At 41.0% G+C, this 17,520-nt stretch overlaps 1 protein-coding gene across 1 annotated transcript; it reads left to right on the forward strand.

Moving 5' to 3' along the window:
- Positions 1–186: 186 nt before the first annotated feature.
- optn (optineurin) lies at positions 187–16,436 on the forward strand (the record flags this gene model as incomplete). The annotated part of the gene is given in 11 exon segments (XM_071513048.1): positions 187–357; positions 1,930–1,993; positions 1,996–2,119; positions 6,716–6,818; positions 7,748–7,863; positions 9,836–9,985; positions 10,102–10,186; positions 10,984–11,142; positions 12,658–12,800; positions 13,367–13,449; positions 15,277–16,436. Coding segments are annotated over 11 exon segments (1,314 nt in total), but the record flags the coding sequence as incomplete, so codon positions are not given.
- Positions 16,437–17,520: the final 1,084 nt, after the last annotated feature.

The following is a 17,520-nucleotide window of genomic DNA, read 5'->3' on the forward strand; positions in this document are numbered from 1 at the left end:
TACACAATTCTGTTGTTAAAGTAATGATAAAAAAAACAAGAAACAAATTAGCGAATATTATTGATAATTGCAGACTTTTTGTATTACCAAGCAGTTCAATGCAATGAACATCAATCTGGTAATTAAACGTGATTTTTTGGATATGTTATGATATCGTTTATTCATTGGTTTGGATGTCATCTCCAGGCGGCGGTGGCGGCGGCAGCCAATCAGAGGGCGGAGCTGGACGGGCTGCGGGCCCAGCTGGCTCGCCTGCAGGCGGAGAAGAACGACCTGGTGGCCATGAACTCTGAGCTGCAGCTGAAGACGGGTCAGGGGTCACCGGACGACTCCTTCATCCAGATCATCAGGGTGACGGTGAGGAGGCACACACACACACACACACACACACACACTCACTCACACACACACACTCACACACACACACACACACACACACACACACACACACACACACACTCACACACACACACACGGTAGTCTTACTGTACTCATAAGAACTTTCCATTGACTATAATCATTCTCTAATCACTTAAACCTTAATCCCTGAACCTTAAACCTCACCACTACACGCCTAACCTAAACCTAATCCTAAACCTAATCTTAATCCTAATTAGAGGCGAGAAGCAACATTTTCCTGATCTTTCTATCCTTAATAATAATAATAATAATAATAATAATAATAACCTTTATTTGTATAACACCTTTCATACACAACATGCAGCTCAAAGTGCTTTACATCAATAAAAGGCAGATAAAAGACAGATAAAAAGATGAGATTCATATAACAGAACAAACAAAATAGAACACACACACACACACACACACACACACTTTTTTAACTCTGCGTTGCTATTAGGGTTTGATTGAATTTGGTTTTGAAGGCCAGAACTGATTTCTTTTTTGGATTGTTGTATTAAAATCTCATGTGTACATCGCTTTGGATAAAAGCGTCTGACAAATGGGAAATTGTAAATTGTAAAGTGGATTGAAGCTGCTGATAGGTGATATTTTGTGCCGCTATTCAATATCTTAGTAATAGTAATATCTACATTTTCATGCCAAAAAAATAAATATTCAGTGTTTCCCCTCAGAGTTTTCTTCTCATCAGGGTGGAAAAGCCTCTGAAACATTCAGAGCATCACGGGACACTAAAACTCTCCACTGAAACCAGGAGAATCCCACTGCTATAACTGGAGAGTGGTTTGTGTGTTTGTGTGTCCCACCATGGAGGAGGAGAGGAGAGGAGAGGAGGAGAGGAGACAAGGACAGGAGGAGAGGAGACAAGGAGAGGAGAGGGGAGAGGAGGAGAGGAGAGGGGAGAGGAGATGAGGAGAGGAGACAAGGAGAGGAGAGGAGACAAGGAGAGGGAGAGGAGGGGAGATGAGAGGAGGAGAGGAGACAAGGAGAGGAGAGGAGACAAGGAGAGGGAGAGGAGAGAAGGAGAGGAGAGGGGAGAGGAGAGAAGGAGAGGAGACAAGGAGAGGAGGAGAAGAGAGCAGAGGAGGAGACGAGACAAGGAGAGGAGAGGAGGAGAGAGGAGAGGAGAGAAGGAGACAAGGAGAAGAGAGGAGAGGAGACAAGGAGAGGAGAGGAGAGGAAACAAGGAGAGGAGGAGAGGAAACGAGAGGAGAGGAGAGGACGAGTGAGGAGAGGAGATGAGACAAGGAGAGGAGAGGAGGAGAGGAGACAAGGAGAGGAGGAAGAGAGGAAAGGAGAGGAGAGGAGGAGGTTATAAATTCTAGTAATAATAATAAAACATATTCCTCCAAACTACATACTGCAAATTCTCCAGTGAACCTGGAATGAATCAAACTGCATCATATCAGAGGTGAACAACACTGACTGGACCAGATGAAACGCTCGGCCTCATGGGTAACCTGCTCTCTCTCTCTCTCTCTCTCTCTCTCTCCCTCTCTCTGTGTTCAGGACGGGGCGGTGGAGGTGGAGGGGGTGAAGGAGGTGTGCGGGGGGGAGCGGGGCGGGCGTCTGGACCCAGCATGACGGCGTCCCGCCTGGAGAGCGAGGAGCTGACGGTCAGCCAGCTGCTGCAGTCTCTGAGGAACGAGTCCCAGAAGGCCGAGCGGCTGCAGGCCGAGCTGTACGCCGCCGCCGCCAGGTAGGACAGGACCCCCCCCCTCTGTGTTGTTCTTGTCTCTTCTTCTGTGGTGTTCATACCGGTTAAGAACACGTGAAGAAGAAACAGCTGAATATGAGCATCAGTCCAGACTTCATTTTGTTCTGCTAGGCTTTCCGTCTCCTTCTACCCATAATCCCTTGCATTTCGGGGCGGTTTCCTTTAGTTCTCTTGTTAGAGGACTGAGACTCTCGCTGGTCGTTATTTGGTGCCACCAGAGGTCAAAGGTCATCGTTCTCACCTGGACAAACCAGCTGACCTGAAGGAGGAGACACTGCAGAGCTCAGAGAAACCGATCAGAACATGCTGGGTGTTGAACGCAGCCTGAAAGGAACAGTTCACCCCAAAATGAAAACGCTGTCATTACCAATGTTGCCAACTTGTTTCCAAGGAAAGGCTGCTCAAAAAGTCGCTAGAAGTTGGCGGATGATGTCATTATGCTAATTTGCATTAGGGCTGTCAAAATTGGCCAAAAATGACATTCGATTATTCCTTCTAAAAAAACCACATAGGTTCGAACCATTTGATTTATTCGATCTGTTTTGCACATTATGTCCATAACAGGGCAAACCAGTACAACGAGAGACATGACTACTTGTATAGGTATTTTTATTTCAACATAAACAAAGATTAAAAGATCTACATACCTACACATTACAAAATAAACAAATAAAATAATGTCCTATACCGTAAAACTTCATTTAAAGACCGTAGATCGATCTCTATCTTATCTCTCTCTCTCTCTCTCTCTCTCTCTCTCTCTCTCTCTCTGTCTCTCTCTCTCTCTGTCTCTCTGTCTGTCTGTCTCTGTCTCTCTCTCTCTCTCTCTCTCTGTCTGTCTGTCTCTGTCTCTCTCTCTCTCTCTCTCTATCTGTCTGTCTCTGTCTCTCTCTCTCTCTCTCTCTGTCTGTCTGTCTCTGTCTCTCTCTCTCTCTCTCTCTCTCTCTCTGTCTGTCTCTGTCTCTCTCTCTCTCTCTCTGTCTGTCTCTGTCTCTCTCGGTCTCTCTATCTGTCTGTCTCTGTCCTCTCTCTCTCTCTCTCTCTGTCTGTCTCTGTCTCTCTCTCTCTCTCTGTCTCTCCCTCTCTCTCTCTGTCTGTCTCTGTCTCTCTCTGTTTCTCTATCTGTCTGTCTCTGTCTCCTCTCTCTCTCTCCCTCTCTCTCTCTCTGTCTGTCTCTGTCTCTCTCTCTCTCCCTCTCTCTCTCTATCTGTCTGTCTCTGTCTCTCTCTCTCTCTCTCCTCTCCCTCTCTCTCTCTCTCTCTGTCTCTCTCTCTCTCTCTCTCTCTCTCTCTCTCTCTCTCTCTCTGTCTCTCTCTCTCTCTGTCTCTCTCTCTCTCTCTCTCCCTCTCTCTCTCTGTCTCTCTCCCTCTCTCTCTCTCTCTCTCTCTCTCTCTCTCCTCTCTCTCTCTCTCTCTCTGTCTCTCTCTCTCTCTGTCAAATTCAAATTCAAATAAGCTTTATTGGCATGAATGGTAATCAACCGTTATTGCCAAAGCAGAACAATACACAATTATATATATAGTATATACATACATATACGCATACATACACGTATATACATACATACATACATACACATACATAAAATATGTTACATTTGTAAAAGAGGGTACAATTAGGCAATTAGATTCAAAGCAATTAAATGTCTTGTATTAACCAGAGAGATATGATAATATAAAAAATACAATAAAATAAATAAATAAATAAATAAATAAAATAAAATTACAAATTACAGAGTAAATAATCAGATTCTACTAACAATGGTCATAAATGTGAAATGTAACTACATAGTGTTACAATATTCAAGAAGTTCTAAATAACAGTCGTTTTTTCTCTAATATCATGGCAGAGTGTTACATATTGTGCAGCTAAGTGTGTAAATTGTGGTTCTTCTCCTAAACAAAGTTTCATCAGTTCATCACATGTTTTTCCCTGATATGACGAGTCTGCTGCTTTAACCTTCTGCAGGAAGGCCTCTCTGACAGTCTGGTTCAGGGGGCAGAAGAGGAGAAAATGCAGCTCAGTTTCTATTTCCCCTGATGAACAGTGTTGACAGACTCTCAGTTCTCTGGGCTTCCATTCCTTCTTATGACGACCTTTTTCAATCTCTAGCTGATGGTCGCTGAGTCTGTACATTGTTAATGTGCGTCTCTGTTTGGGGTTTTTTATGCTTACCAGGTATTGTGCTAGAGAATATTCTCTATTCAATAAACGATAGCATTCTAATTTGTTGATGGATTTTGTTTCATTTTTCCAATTGTCAATATAAATACATTTGTTTTCCTTGTCTATTGTTTTCAGATGAGTTTTGGAGAGATGATGGAGGTCTTGGATTTTGAGGTGGCAGGTTTCTCTAATGTTTCTCAGAGGGTCTGTCTCTGGGCAGAGGCTGTTACTTATAAAGGCTCTGTGATGATATGAATCAGGATCAGCTTGTGCCAAGTGAACCTGGAATCTAATTGATCTTTTTATCATGTGGAGAGAGAGAGGGAAGTTTCCCAGCTCTGCTCTACATGCATGGTTTGGACAGTTTCTGTGGACCTTGAGGATTTCCTTGGAGAATTGAAGCTGAAATTTTTCTGTGGGTGTTGTGTCCCATGAGGTGTGCCTCTGGTTTATTAGAGGGCCCCACACTTCACTTCCATACATAAGAATGGGCTGAATTACACTGCTGAATAATTTTAGCCAAATTTTAATAGGAGGATTGAATTTATTTAGTGAACTTCTAATGCTATAGTAGGCCCTGCGTGCCTTATCTGTCAGGGAATTTATTGCTTTGTCAAAGCTGCCAGATGCACTGATGATTATGCCCAGATAATTGTATTCCATTGTATGCTGAAGTGTGGTCCCTCTCACAGTGAAACTGTGTTTGGATTCCTGTGATCTGGCCTTTTTTTGAAATACCATGATCTTAGTTTTGTCGAGGTTGATGTCCAACGCCCAGTTTTGACAGAAGGTCTCCAGCAGTGAGAGGTTCTGCTGTAAGCCATGTTCTGTTGGGGATAGTATGACCAGGTCATCTGCATACATGAGGAACTTGATTTCTTTGCCTGTCTCTCTCTCTCTCTCTCTCCCTCTCTCTCTCTGTCTCTCTCTCTCTCTCTCTCTCTCTGTGCCGTGGTTGGTGCTAGAGTGAGAACTGAGGATGCGCTGTCTCTCGGAGCGAGATCAAATGAATGATTCATAACTGATATGTTATTGGATAGCCTAATTTCTATACAGGTTGCTAGTGGTGGAACAGGAGGCTAACTGTAGCTCACATAGCTTACATACCACTTTATCTCCAGGTTCCACAGTTTTACCGTCTACTGACCAAAATCCAAAGTGTTTCCAAACGGGGCTTTTTAGATCGCTCACAGTGCAAATCACTCTCTCTTGGGTTGGGTTGTGACCTCTCTGCCATCATTACCACACGGTTGTTGTTGAATTATTCACTTGTTTCAGCTTGACCCACATTTCATTTTCAATCAGTGAAAGTGTCGTTGTGTGGCTCCTGTCCGTCATGCAGGGCGTCCAGTGCAGCGGCCCAGGCCAGAACTGACACAATCCAATATCAATTTTCACAACCAAATGTCTGTTGTTGTTTTTTACAATACGATTATATAATCAAATTTAGAATATTAGTCGACAGCCCTAATTTGCATATCAATATATAACCTACAGTCTCTGCTCGCAGTGGAGGGAGGGGGGGCTACGCTGTGTCATCAGACCTCTCAAGTAGAGCAAACCGGCATCAGCCAAACCAATTTACTGACAAATGCTTTGGGATTCAACACTTTAACATTGTTCCCCATGGTCAGAAAAAGTCTCCAAAATTTGTCGCTAGTCGCTTTTGAGAAAAAAAAAGTCGCCAGGGGGTTCAGAAAAGTCACTAAATCTAGTGACAAAGTCGCCAAGTTGGCAACACTGGTCATTACCTGTTAATTTATTTCCTTTTTGGAGCTACCAACCAGATGGATTTGTAATTTTGAGGTGAACTGATCCTTTGAAACTTGTCTAATGAAGTAAATTCTTCCTCAATAACTCAAAACACAAATCCGCTCTCTCTCTCTCTCTCTCTCTCTCTCTCTCTCCACCTCCTTCTGTCTTTCTGCCTCTTCACACTCACTCTCTCACACACACACACACACACACATAAATGCCTCTTATCATCATCACTACCTCTCATTTCCCCTGTGACTTCACTTCCTCTATCGGAGCTATTTCAGTGCGTTTCCCTTTCTTGCGTCTTCCTGTTTTCCTCCATGTTGTTTCTGTTGTTGTTTACATTCTGTCTTTGCTTCTCATCTTGATCTCTTTGGGATGTTTTTTGTTCATTTCTTTCTTTTCTGTTTGTTTTGAAGTGAGACGTTTTCATAAAGCCTTTGAACTTTTTTATCTCACCTGCTCAAATTTGTATTTTTTTTTTTATTCTTCTGTGTTTTTTAATCACTTTACTCCTATTTTTATCATTGTGTATTGTGTGTGTGTATTTTACCTCTGCTCTGTGTGTGTGTGTGTGTGTGTGTGTGTGTGTGTGTGTGTGTGTTGGCCTAATGTAAGAGGGAGTAACACTGTCTAACATATGATCTACCACAGGATTACAGAGCTGGAGGAGAAGAGGAGCAGCACAGAGAAATCAACACAAACCTCCCAGCCAGAGAGCACAGAGACCAAGGAGGATTCTGGGAAGGAGGACAAGGTATTTAATGACAGTAGTAGTAGAAGCAGTAGTAGTAGTACTAATAGCAGGAGTAGTAGTAGTAGTAGTACTACTTTATCCTTTTCATTTTGTCTCGATGCTTTTAATGTTTTATGTGAAGCACTTTGAATTGCCCTGTTGCTGAAATGTGCTATATAAATAAACTTGCCTTGCCTTGCCTAGTACTACTAATAGCAATAGTAGTAGTAGTACTAATAGCAGTAGTAGTAGTACTAATAGCAGTAGTAGTAGTAGTACTAATAACAGTATAGTAGAAGTAGTAGTAGTAATAGCATTAGTAGTAATAGCAGTTGTACTACTAATAGCAGTAGTAGTAGTAGTAGTAGTACTAATAGCAGTAGTAGTAGTAGTAGTAGTACTAATAGCAGTAGTAGTACTAATAGCAGTCGTAGTAGTAGTAGTAGTACTAATAGCAGTAGTAGTAGCAGTACTACTAATAGCAGTAATAGTAGTACTAATAGCAGTAGTAGTAGTAGTACTAATAGCAGTAGTAGTAGTAGTAGTAGTAGTAATAGTAGTTGTAGTAGTAGTTGTAGTAGTAGTAGTAGTAGTACTAATAGCAGTAGTAGTAGTAGTACTAATAGCAGTAGTAGTAGTAATAGAACTAGTAGTAGTAGTAGTAGCAGTAGTAGTAGTACTACTACTAATAGTAGTAGTAGTAATAGAACTAGTAGTAGCAGCAGTAGTAGTAGCAGTACTAATAGTAGTAGCAGAAATAGAACTAGTAGCAGCAGCGGTAGTAGTAGTAGTAGTAGTAGTAGTAGCAGTAGTAGTAAGCAAGCTATACTTGATATGATTCCCGTTGTGTTTTCTGAAGTTATGAATCTTCACGTTCATAACGTTGTGATGTGGAATGTTCTGTGACTAAAATGTTCTGTGACTAAAATGTTGTGTGACTAAACGTCCAGGCGGAGTCTGAGGTGGAGAACCTGAAGTCTCAGATGATGACGCTGTTCAAAGAGCTGCAGCAGGCCCAGAGCAAGCTGGACGAGGCCGAGGGCATGAAGAAGAACCTGCAGGACAGGTCTGACACACCCACACACACACACACACACACACACACCCACACACACACACCCACACACACACACACACACATTCAGGCTCATGATGAACCACACACATACAGAGAGAAAGACACACAAACTATTTAAATATGTTTCTCCTATTAAAGGAATACACCAAGCTTTTTGGATCAAATTACCCTTTAATTGATGAGAATATAGAGACCAAATCATCCATGTGTCCCCGGTAGATCGTTCACTGTTGCTTCATGCTAACACTTCAGCAGACACTGTGTTGAGTGATCCACTTTTCTAAACCCTAACCTAACAAGTGGGAACACAGTGAGCTGAAGCAGAAGTCCAGATTGAAGCCTTCCTGTAGTTGACTAGCAGCTACGTTTTTTTTTTTCCGTAAGTATTTTTATTGGAAAACATGATATCGATAACAATGCCATAGTAGCTGTCCTAAAAACATGTGATATATTTTCTTTTTTTTTTTTTAGACAGAGTAAAGAAGAGTAAAGAGTAAAATAAAATCAGATTAACACATATACAGTTGCTTTATGCTCATCACACACTGCTCCACTGCACAGTGGATTATAACTAGCGGCTAAGTTGCTAATGCAATTTTCTGTTGACCACAAAGCAGTCTGGTCTGTCTTCTGCAACTAAACAAAGCAACGACTGGAGTTGAGATTCTCCTCTCTCACTATGCAGCATAAGACTTTAGACGATTTTCACGTTTCTGTTATTTTAAATGTAGAAACTTCCAGAAAAAAACTTTGTACCGATGAAGAACTACAACCTAGGTGACGGTTTCCACCTGTTCAGATGCAGTTTGGACTTCAGTAAAGTCTGAGTTCATCCTCATGAGGAACTGATGTGAAGTGACCTCCCATACACTGACAGAGGGGGGAGTCAGCCAGAGGGTTGACTCCCCCCTGCTTGCTCCCTATACAATAATACAATAATACAATACAATAATATATCAAATTTAAAAGAAATCTTGCTAAAGTTTTGCATGCACCTGTTACATCACTATACAAACAAGCACTGAAAATATTGGATCAAAAACAAATGAAATGGCACCACTGTATAATTCTGAAAAAGTACAAGTTGCTCAGTTATGGCAGCTTTATCAAGTTTCCTTTTATCAAATTGATTTTTAAATGTATGAACAATCTCGCCCCAGCTGTACTTTGTCCATATGTCACAAAAACAAACACCAATAGAATCACCACTAGGGATCAGCAAATGGCAACTGCAGGATGGCACAGCGCAAAACTACTTTCGGTCAGTCATCTTTTTCAGTAAAAGGGAAACATTTTTGGAATGCCCTACCAACAGAAATAAAAACACAAACTGATCTGAAAATGTTTAATGAAAAGGTGAAAGACTGGCTGAAACAAAACCAAACCTGTGATCATTGATCATTGATCATGCACACATGCACATGGACATGTACACACAGATAGAGGAACACACACACATAGACAAACATACATACATACTGATAAAGACTACGTGCATGCATGCACACGGACACACACGCCTATAAACATTATGCACATACATATATATTGCCATGAATTAGGAAACATACACACGTGCACACATACACTTACGCAACACATGTAAAATGATTGTAATGTGATGTAAATATTGTAATTTTTGTATGATCATGTCACACGTATGAGAATGTCACTACTTTTGGTAATGGTGATATATTATGACCTTTTTTAAGTAGAAAAGCCTAACCAGGGACAGGGGTCGCAAATTAGCCTTGGCTAGAAATCCCATATGTAACACATCTGTATCATGTTATTGTAACCTGTTACAATGTTTGTTTTGCATTGTCCCTGACAAATAAACTAATAAATAAAATGCATCCACGGATCTCTAGAGAGACCGGACATCCCCAAAACATGTGGAAGTGTTTCCTCTTCTTATGTAATGTTTCTGTCGTGTGTGTGTGTGTGTGTGTGTGTGTAGATGTCGGGAGGTGGAGCAGGACGTGGCGACCCTCCGCGCTCAGCTGGTGGAGAAGCAGGCGGTTCAGACGGAGAACGACCGGCTGAAACTCCAGCTGGACAGCATGCAGGCCCAGAGCCAGCTGGAGCAGAGGAAGGCCGGGGAGGAGAGGTCAGAGGGCACACACACACACACACACACACACACACACACACACACACACACACACACACACACACACACACACACACACACTGAGCCACCAGTAATCTCCCTCCTCCCTGCAGGAACAACCTGGCCCAGCTGAAGGACGCCTACACCAAGCTGTTTGAAGACTACAATGAGCTCAAAGAGGACAAGAAGAAGAGAGAGGTGACTCTTGGTTTTGTCCACAGCAACATACAACATTCAACACTTAAGATCTCCAAATTTCCCTGCTGAAATTACTCTTTCTGATGGTGTTGAGAGCCATTAACCTTTATTGCCTTTATATATTAACCTTTATCCCAGGTTAGTAGAGTTTTCTTCCTTTAGTTCAGGTCGTTTGTCCAGGTGAGATCAAAGCCATCTGAACTCTGTTGGCACCGAAAACTACCAACACTCCAAAACTAGGGTTAGGGTTAACAACTCCAAAATAAACAAGCTGCTTGTGAGTCATGTGACTTTTGTTTACAAGCTCTGGTTGGCTTGTAATTGGTCAGTTTAGAACCTAAATGAACCAAATACAAAAATACAACAAAGTCAACTTTTCCACTCTGGTTCAGACCAAAGAAAAAATAAACTGTAGGTGTGATCGCAGCCTAAGAATCTCCTTTTTTACGGGAGACTTGGCCAAGAAAACACCATGAAGGCAAATATAAAAGTTGCACAAAACATACAGTGTGCAAAAGCAACATACAGTCACATAAAAGTCAAATGAAAGAGACTGTAAGAGTAAAATGTTCCACATCAGTGCTTCAGTAGGCAGTAGTCTAGTATCAGACCTGCAGTGTAACAGGTTTAAACTCACCACAGCTGAATATAATGACGACACTCTCACCTAATTCAGCTCTGATAGCAAAAACAAATCCTGTGACCATAAACTACGATTCCCACCAAACATTTTAGAGCGATAAACAATCATAAATCAGAGTCTGGACGTGTCTGACCTTTGCCCTCTGGCCCCGCAGGCCCAGCTGGTGCAGAGGGAGGTGGTGGAGGAGCTGCAGGGCCGGCTGGTCGCCGCTGAACAGGCTCTGGCTACCAAACAGGAACAGATCGACATCATGAAGCAGGAGATCTACCAGAAGGAGAAGGAGCTGGAGACCATATCTGTCTTCCAGGCCCAGGTGTGTGTGTGTTTGTGTGTGTGTGTGTGTGTGTGTGTGTGTGTCAGTGTTCATTTTCATAGCATTTTAAAATTTAGTCATACACGTAGTCTTTTGAAAATAACCTTTAAATTTAGTCTGATTTTAGTAATTTAATAATATGTAGTGATAATATAATTTAAAATGAAGTTACACTAAATGAGGAGAAAGGTTTGGTTAAGAAATCAGGTAATTCGTGTCAGCCAATAGAAAGTCCTCACAATTCATTTTGGATCCAATTAGTCTCTTCCACACTTGTAGTTCTTGGACAGTGTTGTCTCCAGAGTCAGCTGACAAACGGCTTTTCTGGAGATATTCTGACAAACAGTTTGGACTCACTAGCTGTGGTTACATGAGACATTTTTTTTTCATTCTGAATGAAATCATTCTTTCAGGAAGATTACCATGCAAGTGTTTACATGAGCGCTAAATATAACGATCGCATTAAGATGTGTGTTTCCATGCTCCACAGAATGTGATCAGAATAAAAGTTTCTGAGATGCGCAAAAAACACTGAATCAGCACTCTAACACGGGCTTACGTTTTTAAAAGATGGAGCTGTGTCGGTTATTTCTTTACTGCTGTTCTTTCTGAGGAAGCAACAGTTTTATCACAACATACGACTCCATAAGTGTCAGAAAAAGATGTTTTGTTTTGTTTTTCCCCCGCAATGATTGGCTCCATTTGTAATTTTCACCGCTGTAAACCCAAACTGGCCCGGAGAGGCGGAGTCAGGGCTTGATATAAAAACGGGCTGCACCGCCCACATCAAGCCTGAGCGCCCCGGGGTTCATAACAAGCACATCCATTCGAATCCTCCCGGAAAAAAAAAGGGAAACGTAAATTGACGTTGCTTACGTTAAATGTGCGAGCGTGTGCAGAAAGAGGCGAGATAAAGAAAGTGATCAGAATGAGTGTTTACATGACCAAATATTATCCATCGACCGGATCATAATAATAATAATAATAATAATAACTTTATTTGTATAGCACTTTTCTAAAAACAATGGTTACAAAGTGCTTTACATACAGTAAAATCCAACAGCAGCAATAAAAGAAAATAGGCATAAAAAGTAAAATATGATGTAGACAGGTACAACTAAAATAAAAAAAAATAAAAAAAAGACCAACAGAGATACAATTTAAAACAGATCAAACTTTTTCATAAAAGTGTGTGCCGAAAAGATCAGGATCATGAAAGGGTTAAACAGCCCTCTCTAACGGAATGAAATTTCATTCAGATCGGGCAGTTTATTCTGATTGAGGCGTTTATATGAGGCATTTTTATTCTGATTGGGAGCTCGCTGCTTCAACTGACAGCTGACTGGAGACATTATACTGTCTGTGGGTCCAAGAGCTACAGGGATGAAGAGCGGAATGAAATATAGGTCCAAAATCACCTGACTTATCCTTTAAAGGCTTAGTAAATGTCTTAAGAACAAGTATCTGGCTGCAGTCTGACGGTGTGTTCGTGTTTCCGTCGTCTCCTCTGTGCAGGCGGAGGTTTACTCCTCGGATTTCTACGCGGAGCGAGCGGCGAGGGAGAAAATCCACGAAGAGAAGGAGCGCCTGGCCGCTCAGCTGGAGTTCGTGAAGAAGCAGAACAACCAGCTGCAGGAGGAGATGGACTCACTGGGCAGGTAGGGAAGGAAATGTAAAATAATAATAACCTTTATTTGTATAGCACCTTTAATACACAACATGCAGCTCAAAGTGCTTTACATCAATAGAAGGCAGATGAAAGAGAGATAAAAAGATAAAATTCATATAAAAGAACAAGCAAAATGCATTAAAAGAATCAAATCAAGTAAAATAGAAAGATAAACGAACACAACAAATACTCCCACTTTTAGATGCACATTGTGAGTGTTTTGCTTTAATTTTCTTTTCCCCTGTCCTCCCTGATTCTACTCTTGATCCGATAAGAGTAAAATTGATTATGTAAAATTCCCTGACTTTCCCAAAACTAAGTCAGAGCATTTCCATGACCTGAAACTGTCTGGTTTCCACTCCGGTTGGGTGTGAAACAAGCTGGAAAATACATTCTGCTGTATTCCCACGTTTGTAAAATTCCCTGATATTCCCCTGACTATTCCTAGACCTCTCTATATTCCAGGATATTCCAGATATTCCAGGACCGGTCAAAGACTTTCCCTCTTCATCGATCCTCTCTTAACATGGCCATGTTGTCCCTTCTCTTCCTCAGGCAGTCTCTGAACGAGATGCAGAGGAGACACGTGTCACGGGGAAGCAATCCACACGGGGGCGCCGCTGCTCCGGGGGGAAGAGGTACTCCGCCCTTTAATGTCAAAATGTTTTAACATTTATTTATGTGTCTGTGTTTCACATTCAGACAGGTAATCCCATTGACACTGGGAGCTGCCCAGTACAACCACAGTCTGGGTTCGGGTCTGGGTCTGGGTTCGGGTTAGGGAAGACTGTTTCTCAGTCACTTTCCCCTCCCAGATTTTTTTTGCCAGCTTGGGGATTTTAAAATGTCTTGCATGTTCACTGCCAGGCCAATAGAGGGGCTTTCATGTGACATACCCCCCCCCCCCCCCCCCCTAATTTAGATTATTTTGACTGATATTGCAATTGCGATATGATTTGCGATATTAGAGGGAATGATAATTTTTACATCATTATTCTCATTTTCATTGAAAAACGTATTAAAATGATTGTGGTGTGATTTTTGTGGGGATCTGTACCAAACAAAGATGTTTTCTTAAGTCTGTAGAATATGATGTGTAGGCCAGGACATCTCTGCAGCACCACAATATTTACTTTAAAATGGTATTTTGACACATTTCACCTTTAACAAATATTGCGCCTCCTGCGATTTGAAAATTGCAGTAGGCCATATTGCGATTTCGATAAAATTTTGATTAATTGTTCAACCCTACTAGCTAACCATAGTATCTGGTCAGCTAACCATCACTGTCTTGTTGTTAACACATCTGATTAGCACACTAGCTAACGTAGCTAGTAGCAGCTAGCGTTAGCATGTTGACATTAACGTCAGTGTGTTTGCTGGCTAGTTAGCTAGCTAACAGTTTGTTCAGGTTAACTGAGCTGACTCTTCTCAAGCTACAACTCTTCATGTTTTGGAGTAGAGACTAGGGCTAAAGACAAGACAGTTTACTGTGTCACAGTCAGTGTTGGGGTTGTTACTCAAAAAAAATATTGTATTACACATTACTCGTTACTTTTAAAAAAAAAGTAATGCATTACTTAACTTATTTACTCCCTGTAGAAAGTAATTCGTTACACTACTCGTTACATTACTTTTGCGTTACTCCGCAACATCGCCTGAGATGCATTGTCACGTAGTTGCCAGTTAACAATATAACATTAAACCTCACATATGCCCACATCAGCACAAATCCCTGTCCTAATAAGGAGGACATACACAATGTCTTTCTTTTATGCTCTTTAATACAACTTTACCGACTTACTTACTTTACGACTTTACCGTCACATTCTTGTCCTTTCGCGCAACAAATTCTAAGTAATTTGCATATCTCCACCCCTCAAAAGTTGTAGACCGCTCTGCCATTTTTGTCCTATCTCCCGCACAAACTATCTCTAGCCAAAGTCACACGAGACGTCAGAGGTCAGAGGTCAGAGGTTGTTGCGCAAGCGTGCATGAAAAGGCACGTTTGATGATTTTTTTCTATCCGCTCAGATAATCCTGCAGATTCCAGATCCTGCAGATAATTGAAGAACTTATGTAACGCAAGTAACAACATAATTGTTTGATTAGTAATGTGATTACTGAATTTAGGAACCGTAACGCGTTACATTACTGCGGTACAGACAAATGCAATGTGATTACAGTAATGTTACCCCCAACACTGCTCACAGTAACCTACATTTGGAAACAAATCCACCTTATCACACTATTCACTTTTACTGAGAACGTTACTGAATGGATCTACAGCCACACCACAACAAGCTGACTCAGCTGCTCTCTGCTGACAGCTGCTTGCTGCAGATTTACACTTTATTCACTAACACACAGTCCTCCAGTGTTCCTCCATGATGGAGACAGATGTGACTGACAGGAGATTTTGAACCAGCAGCTTCAGGTTGTGATCAGTTCTCTGTCTCTTCCAGGCGGGGACAGCTGGCAGCAGCAGGGGAACATACCCGAACACGCCTGTCCCAAGTGTAACGAGATCCTGCCGGACCTGGACTCCCTGCAGATCCACATCATGGACTGCATCATCTGAACCTCTGTCATTATAAGCATCCTCCACAACAACAACAACAACAACAACAACAACACTTACAGTAGCACCTTAATCTAAGTCTTCCTCTGCTTCCAAATGTACCAAAACGCTCCACAATCCCCCAGATGAGGACGGAGGAATCTGTCCGTTCTTCTCTCAGTTCTCAGTCCAACAGTAAAACACAGTCTAGGGTGGGAAAGGCTCTGCTGGCAGACAGAGAGAAGCAGCAGAAGTGATGCAGAAGGATTTAATAACTGTATTCAGGGTTCCTGCACAGGTCTGGAAATGTATGGGGAAAGAATTTGGTAATTTCTAGATTGTCGGAAATTTGGAAATTGCAGAAAAGTTTGGAAAAGTGTGGAAAAATGCAGACTTTACATACATAGGACTACACATTTTCTGCTATCTGACGTATTCTGATATTTGTTGCTGTGAAGAATAATCTTCATCTACATATGGAAATTAGTAGGGGAAAGATGACAATTTGTATAAATCAAGGTCTGGAAAAATTGTTGAAAATTTGGGGATTATGATAATGAAACTGTGTAGGAACCCTAATTTAAATTTGGTGTCTTCTATCCTCGTCACGTTTAGATAAAAAATAAATAAACCAAAGTTCAGCCTTTACAAGTCGAAAATTTGTTTACCGCTTGATGGGTTATCGAGTTCTTATTATTTTTGGGAGTCTTCTCTATCAAATCAAAATTAAAATTCCTTCTATTTTGTGCGTTGAAAGGATTCTATTTTAGCTGTTATTCAGGTTGTTGGTGTCAGTGGAAACGGGGCGCATGCACCACATAGGCACTTTAATGTTGAGAAGTAATATATTTTTTATTTTTTTTGGCTCTGCAGATGGTTCCTGGTGGTATGAATAATGTGGATGTTAATATGAACATTATGTATTAGACCAGATAATCAGTTTATTAATCAACAGTAAGCAGCAGCCACTTACAGAGTCTACTAGTCCTCTGTAGGTTAAACAGGCCTTCTGAGTCCATGCTTTAATCTGAGTAAAATTAAATAAAGTTGTTTATGACAAGTCTCTGTTTCTGTCTGCTTTTGACAACATTACAACACATTTATATCCATGAGGTCATGTGTTTTTAAACTGCACATTTGACACAGTGCGAATGACAACTTGAAGATTTTTTTCTTACTAACGGGAATGTATATAAATAGAGGTGTGACCAAGTCAACTTTGCTTGAGTCCCAAGTCAGTCTCGAGGCTCAAGGCAAGTCTCAAGTCTAAATGTAGAACAGCAAGTCAAGTCAGAACAAATCAAGAGTCCAATATCAATTTAATATCTTAAAGAAAACGAAATATCTAGGACTTTTCAATGCAATATGGTTTTAATAGGATAAAAACTTGGTAAGAGCATCATGAGTTTGATTTCTAGAATCAGTTTCAACTTCAATAAATTCAATCATTCCATACAAATTCAGAAAACAGAATTTAAATTCAGTCGTCTGCTGGAACAAATCTCATCACTTTCAATCTAAGTCATTTACACAAACACAAGATCTCAAGTCAAGACTTTAGAAACCTTTTCAAGTCATCAGAGTACAAGTCAGAGTCAAGTCCCAAGTCACCAGAACCCAAGTCAAGTCAAGTCTCAAGTCTTCTCTTCATGCAGCAATTCAAGTCCCAAACTATTAAAATTGTGACTCGAGTGTTTTATTTATTTTTTACGTTTTTATTCACGAAATACGGTAGTTTACTACAGGCTAGTAGGCTTGACATGAATCTGTGTAACATAAATTCACAGTATTCTTCACAGTAAGTGATATCAAACTGATGTGAGTTATATTAAGATGTGGGCTTTTGAGGGTTAAAGGCAAAAATAATATTTTTTTCTGAAAATACAATAGATTTTTGTTGAGGCATGTTTGTTGTTATGATGCTTTGTAATGACCGACTGCAAGTCAGCTTACTCGCTTTTTATTTACTACGACATCACTGTTAAAATACAGTATTTTTAGCTTTCAGTCATAAAATACACTACAACATGCAGTACAGTACATGCGAATACCGCCGAGTCCGCTTCAGACTCGCCTGTACCCAAACATTACAGCTAAAATGATGTGTACACTAATTACACAGTTTTAATTTTTTTCGTTGCTTTTTCTC

The sequence above is a fragment of the Centroberyx affinis genome, unplaced genomic scaffold, assembly GCF_046629955.1.
Source record: "Centroberyx affinis isolate AG114_WGS23_722 - 3 ecotype Tasmania unplaced genomic scaffold, CSIRO-AGI_Caff_v1 ptg006730l_1, whole genome shotgun sequence".
NCBI classification, from domain to species: domain Eukaryota; kingdom Metazoa; phylum Chordata; class Actinopteri; order Beryciformes; family Berycidae; genus Centroberyx; species Centroberyx affinis.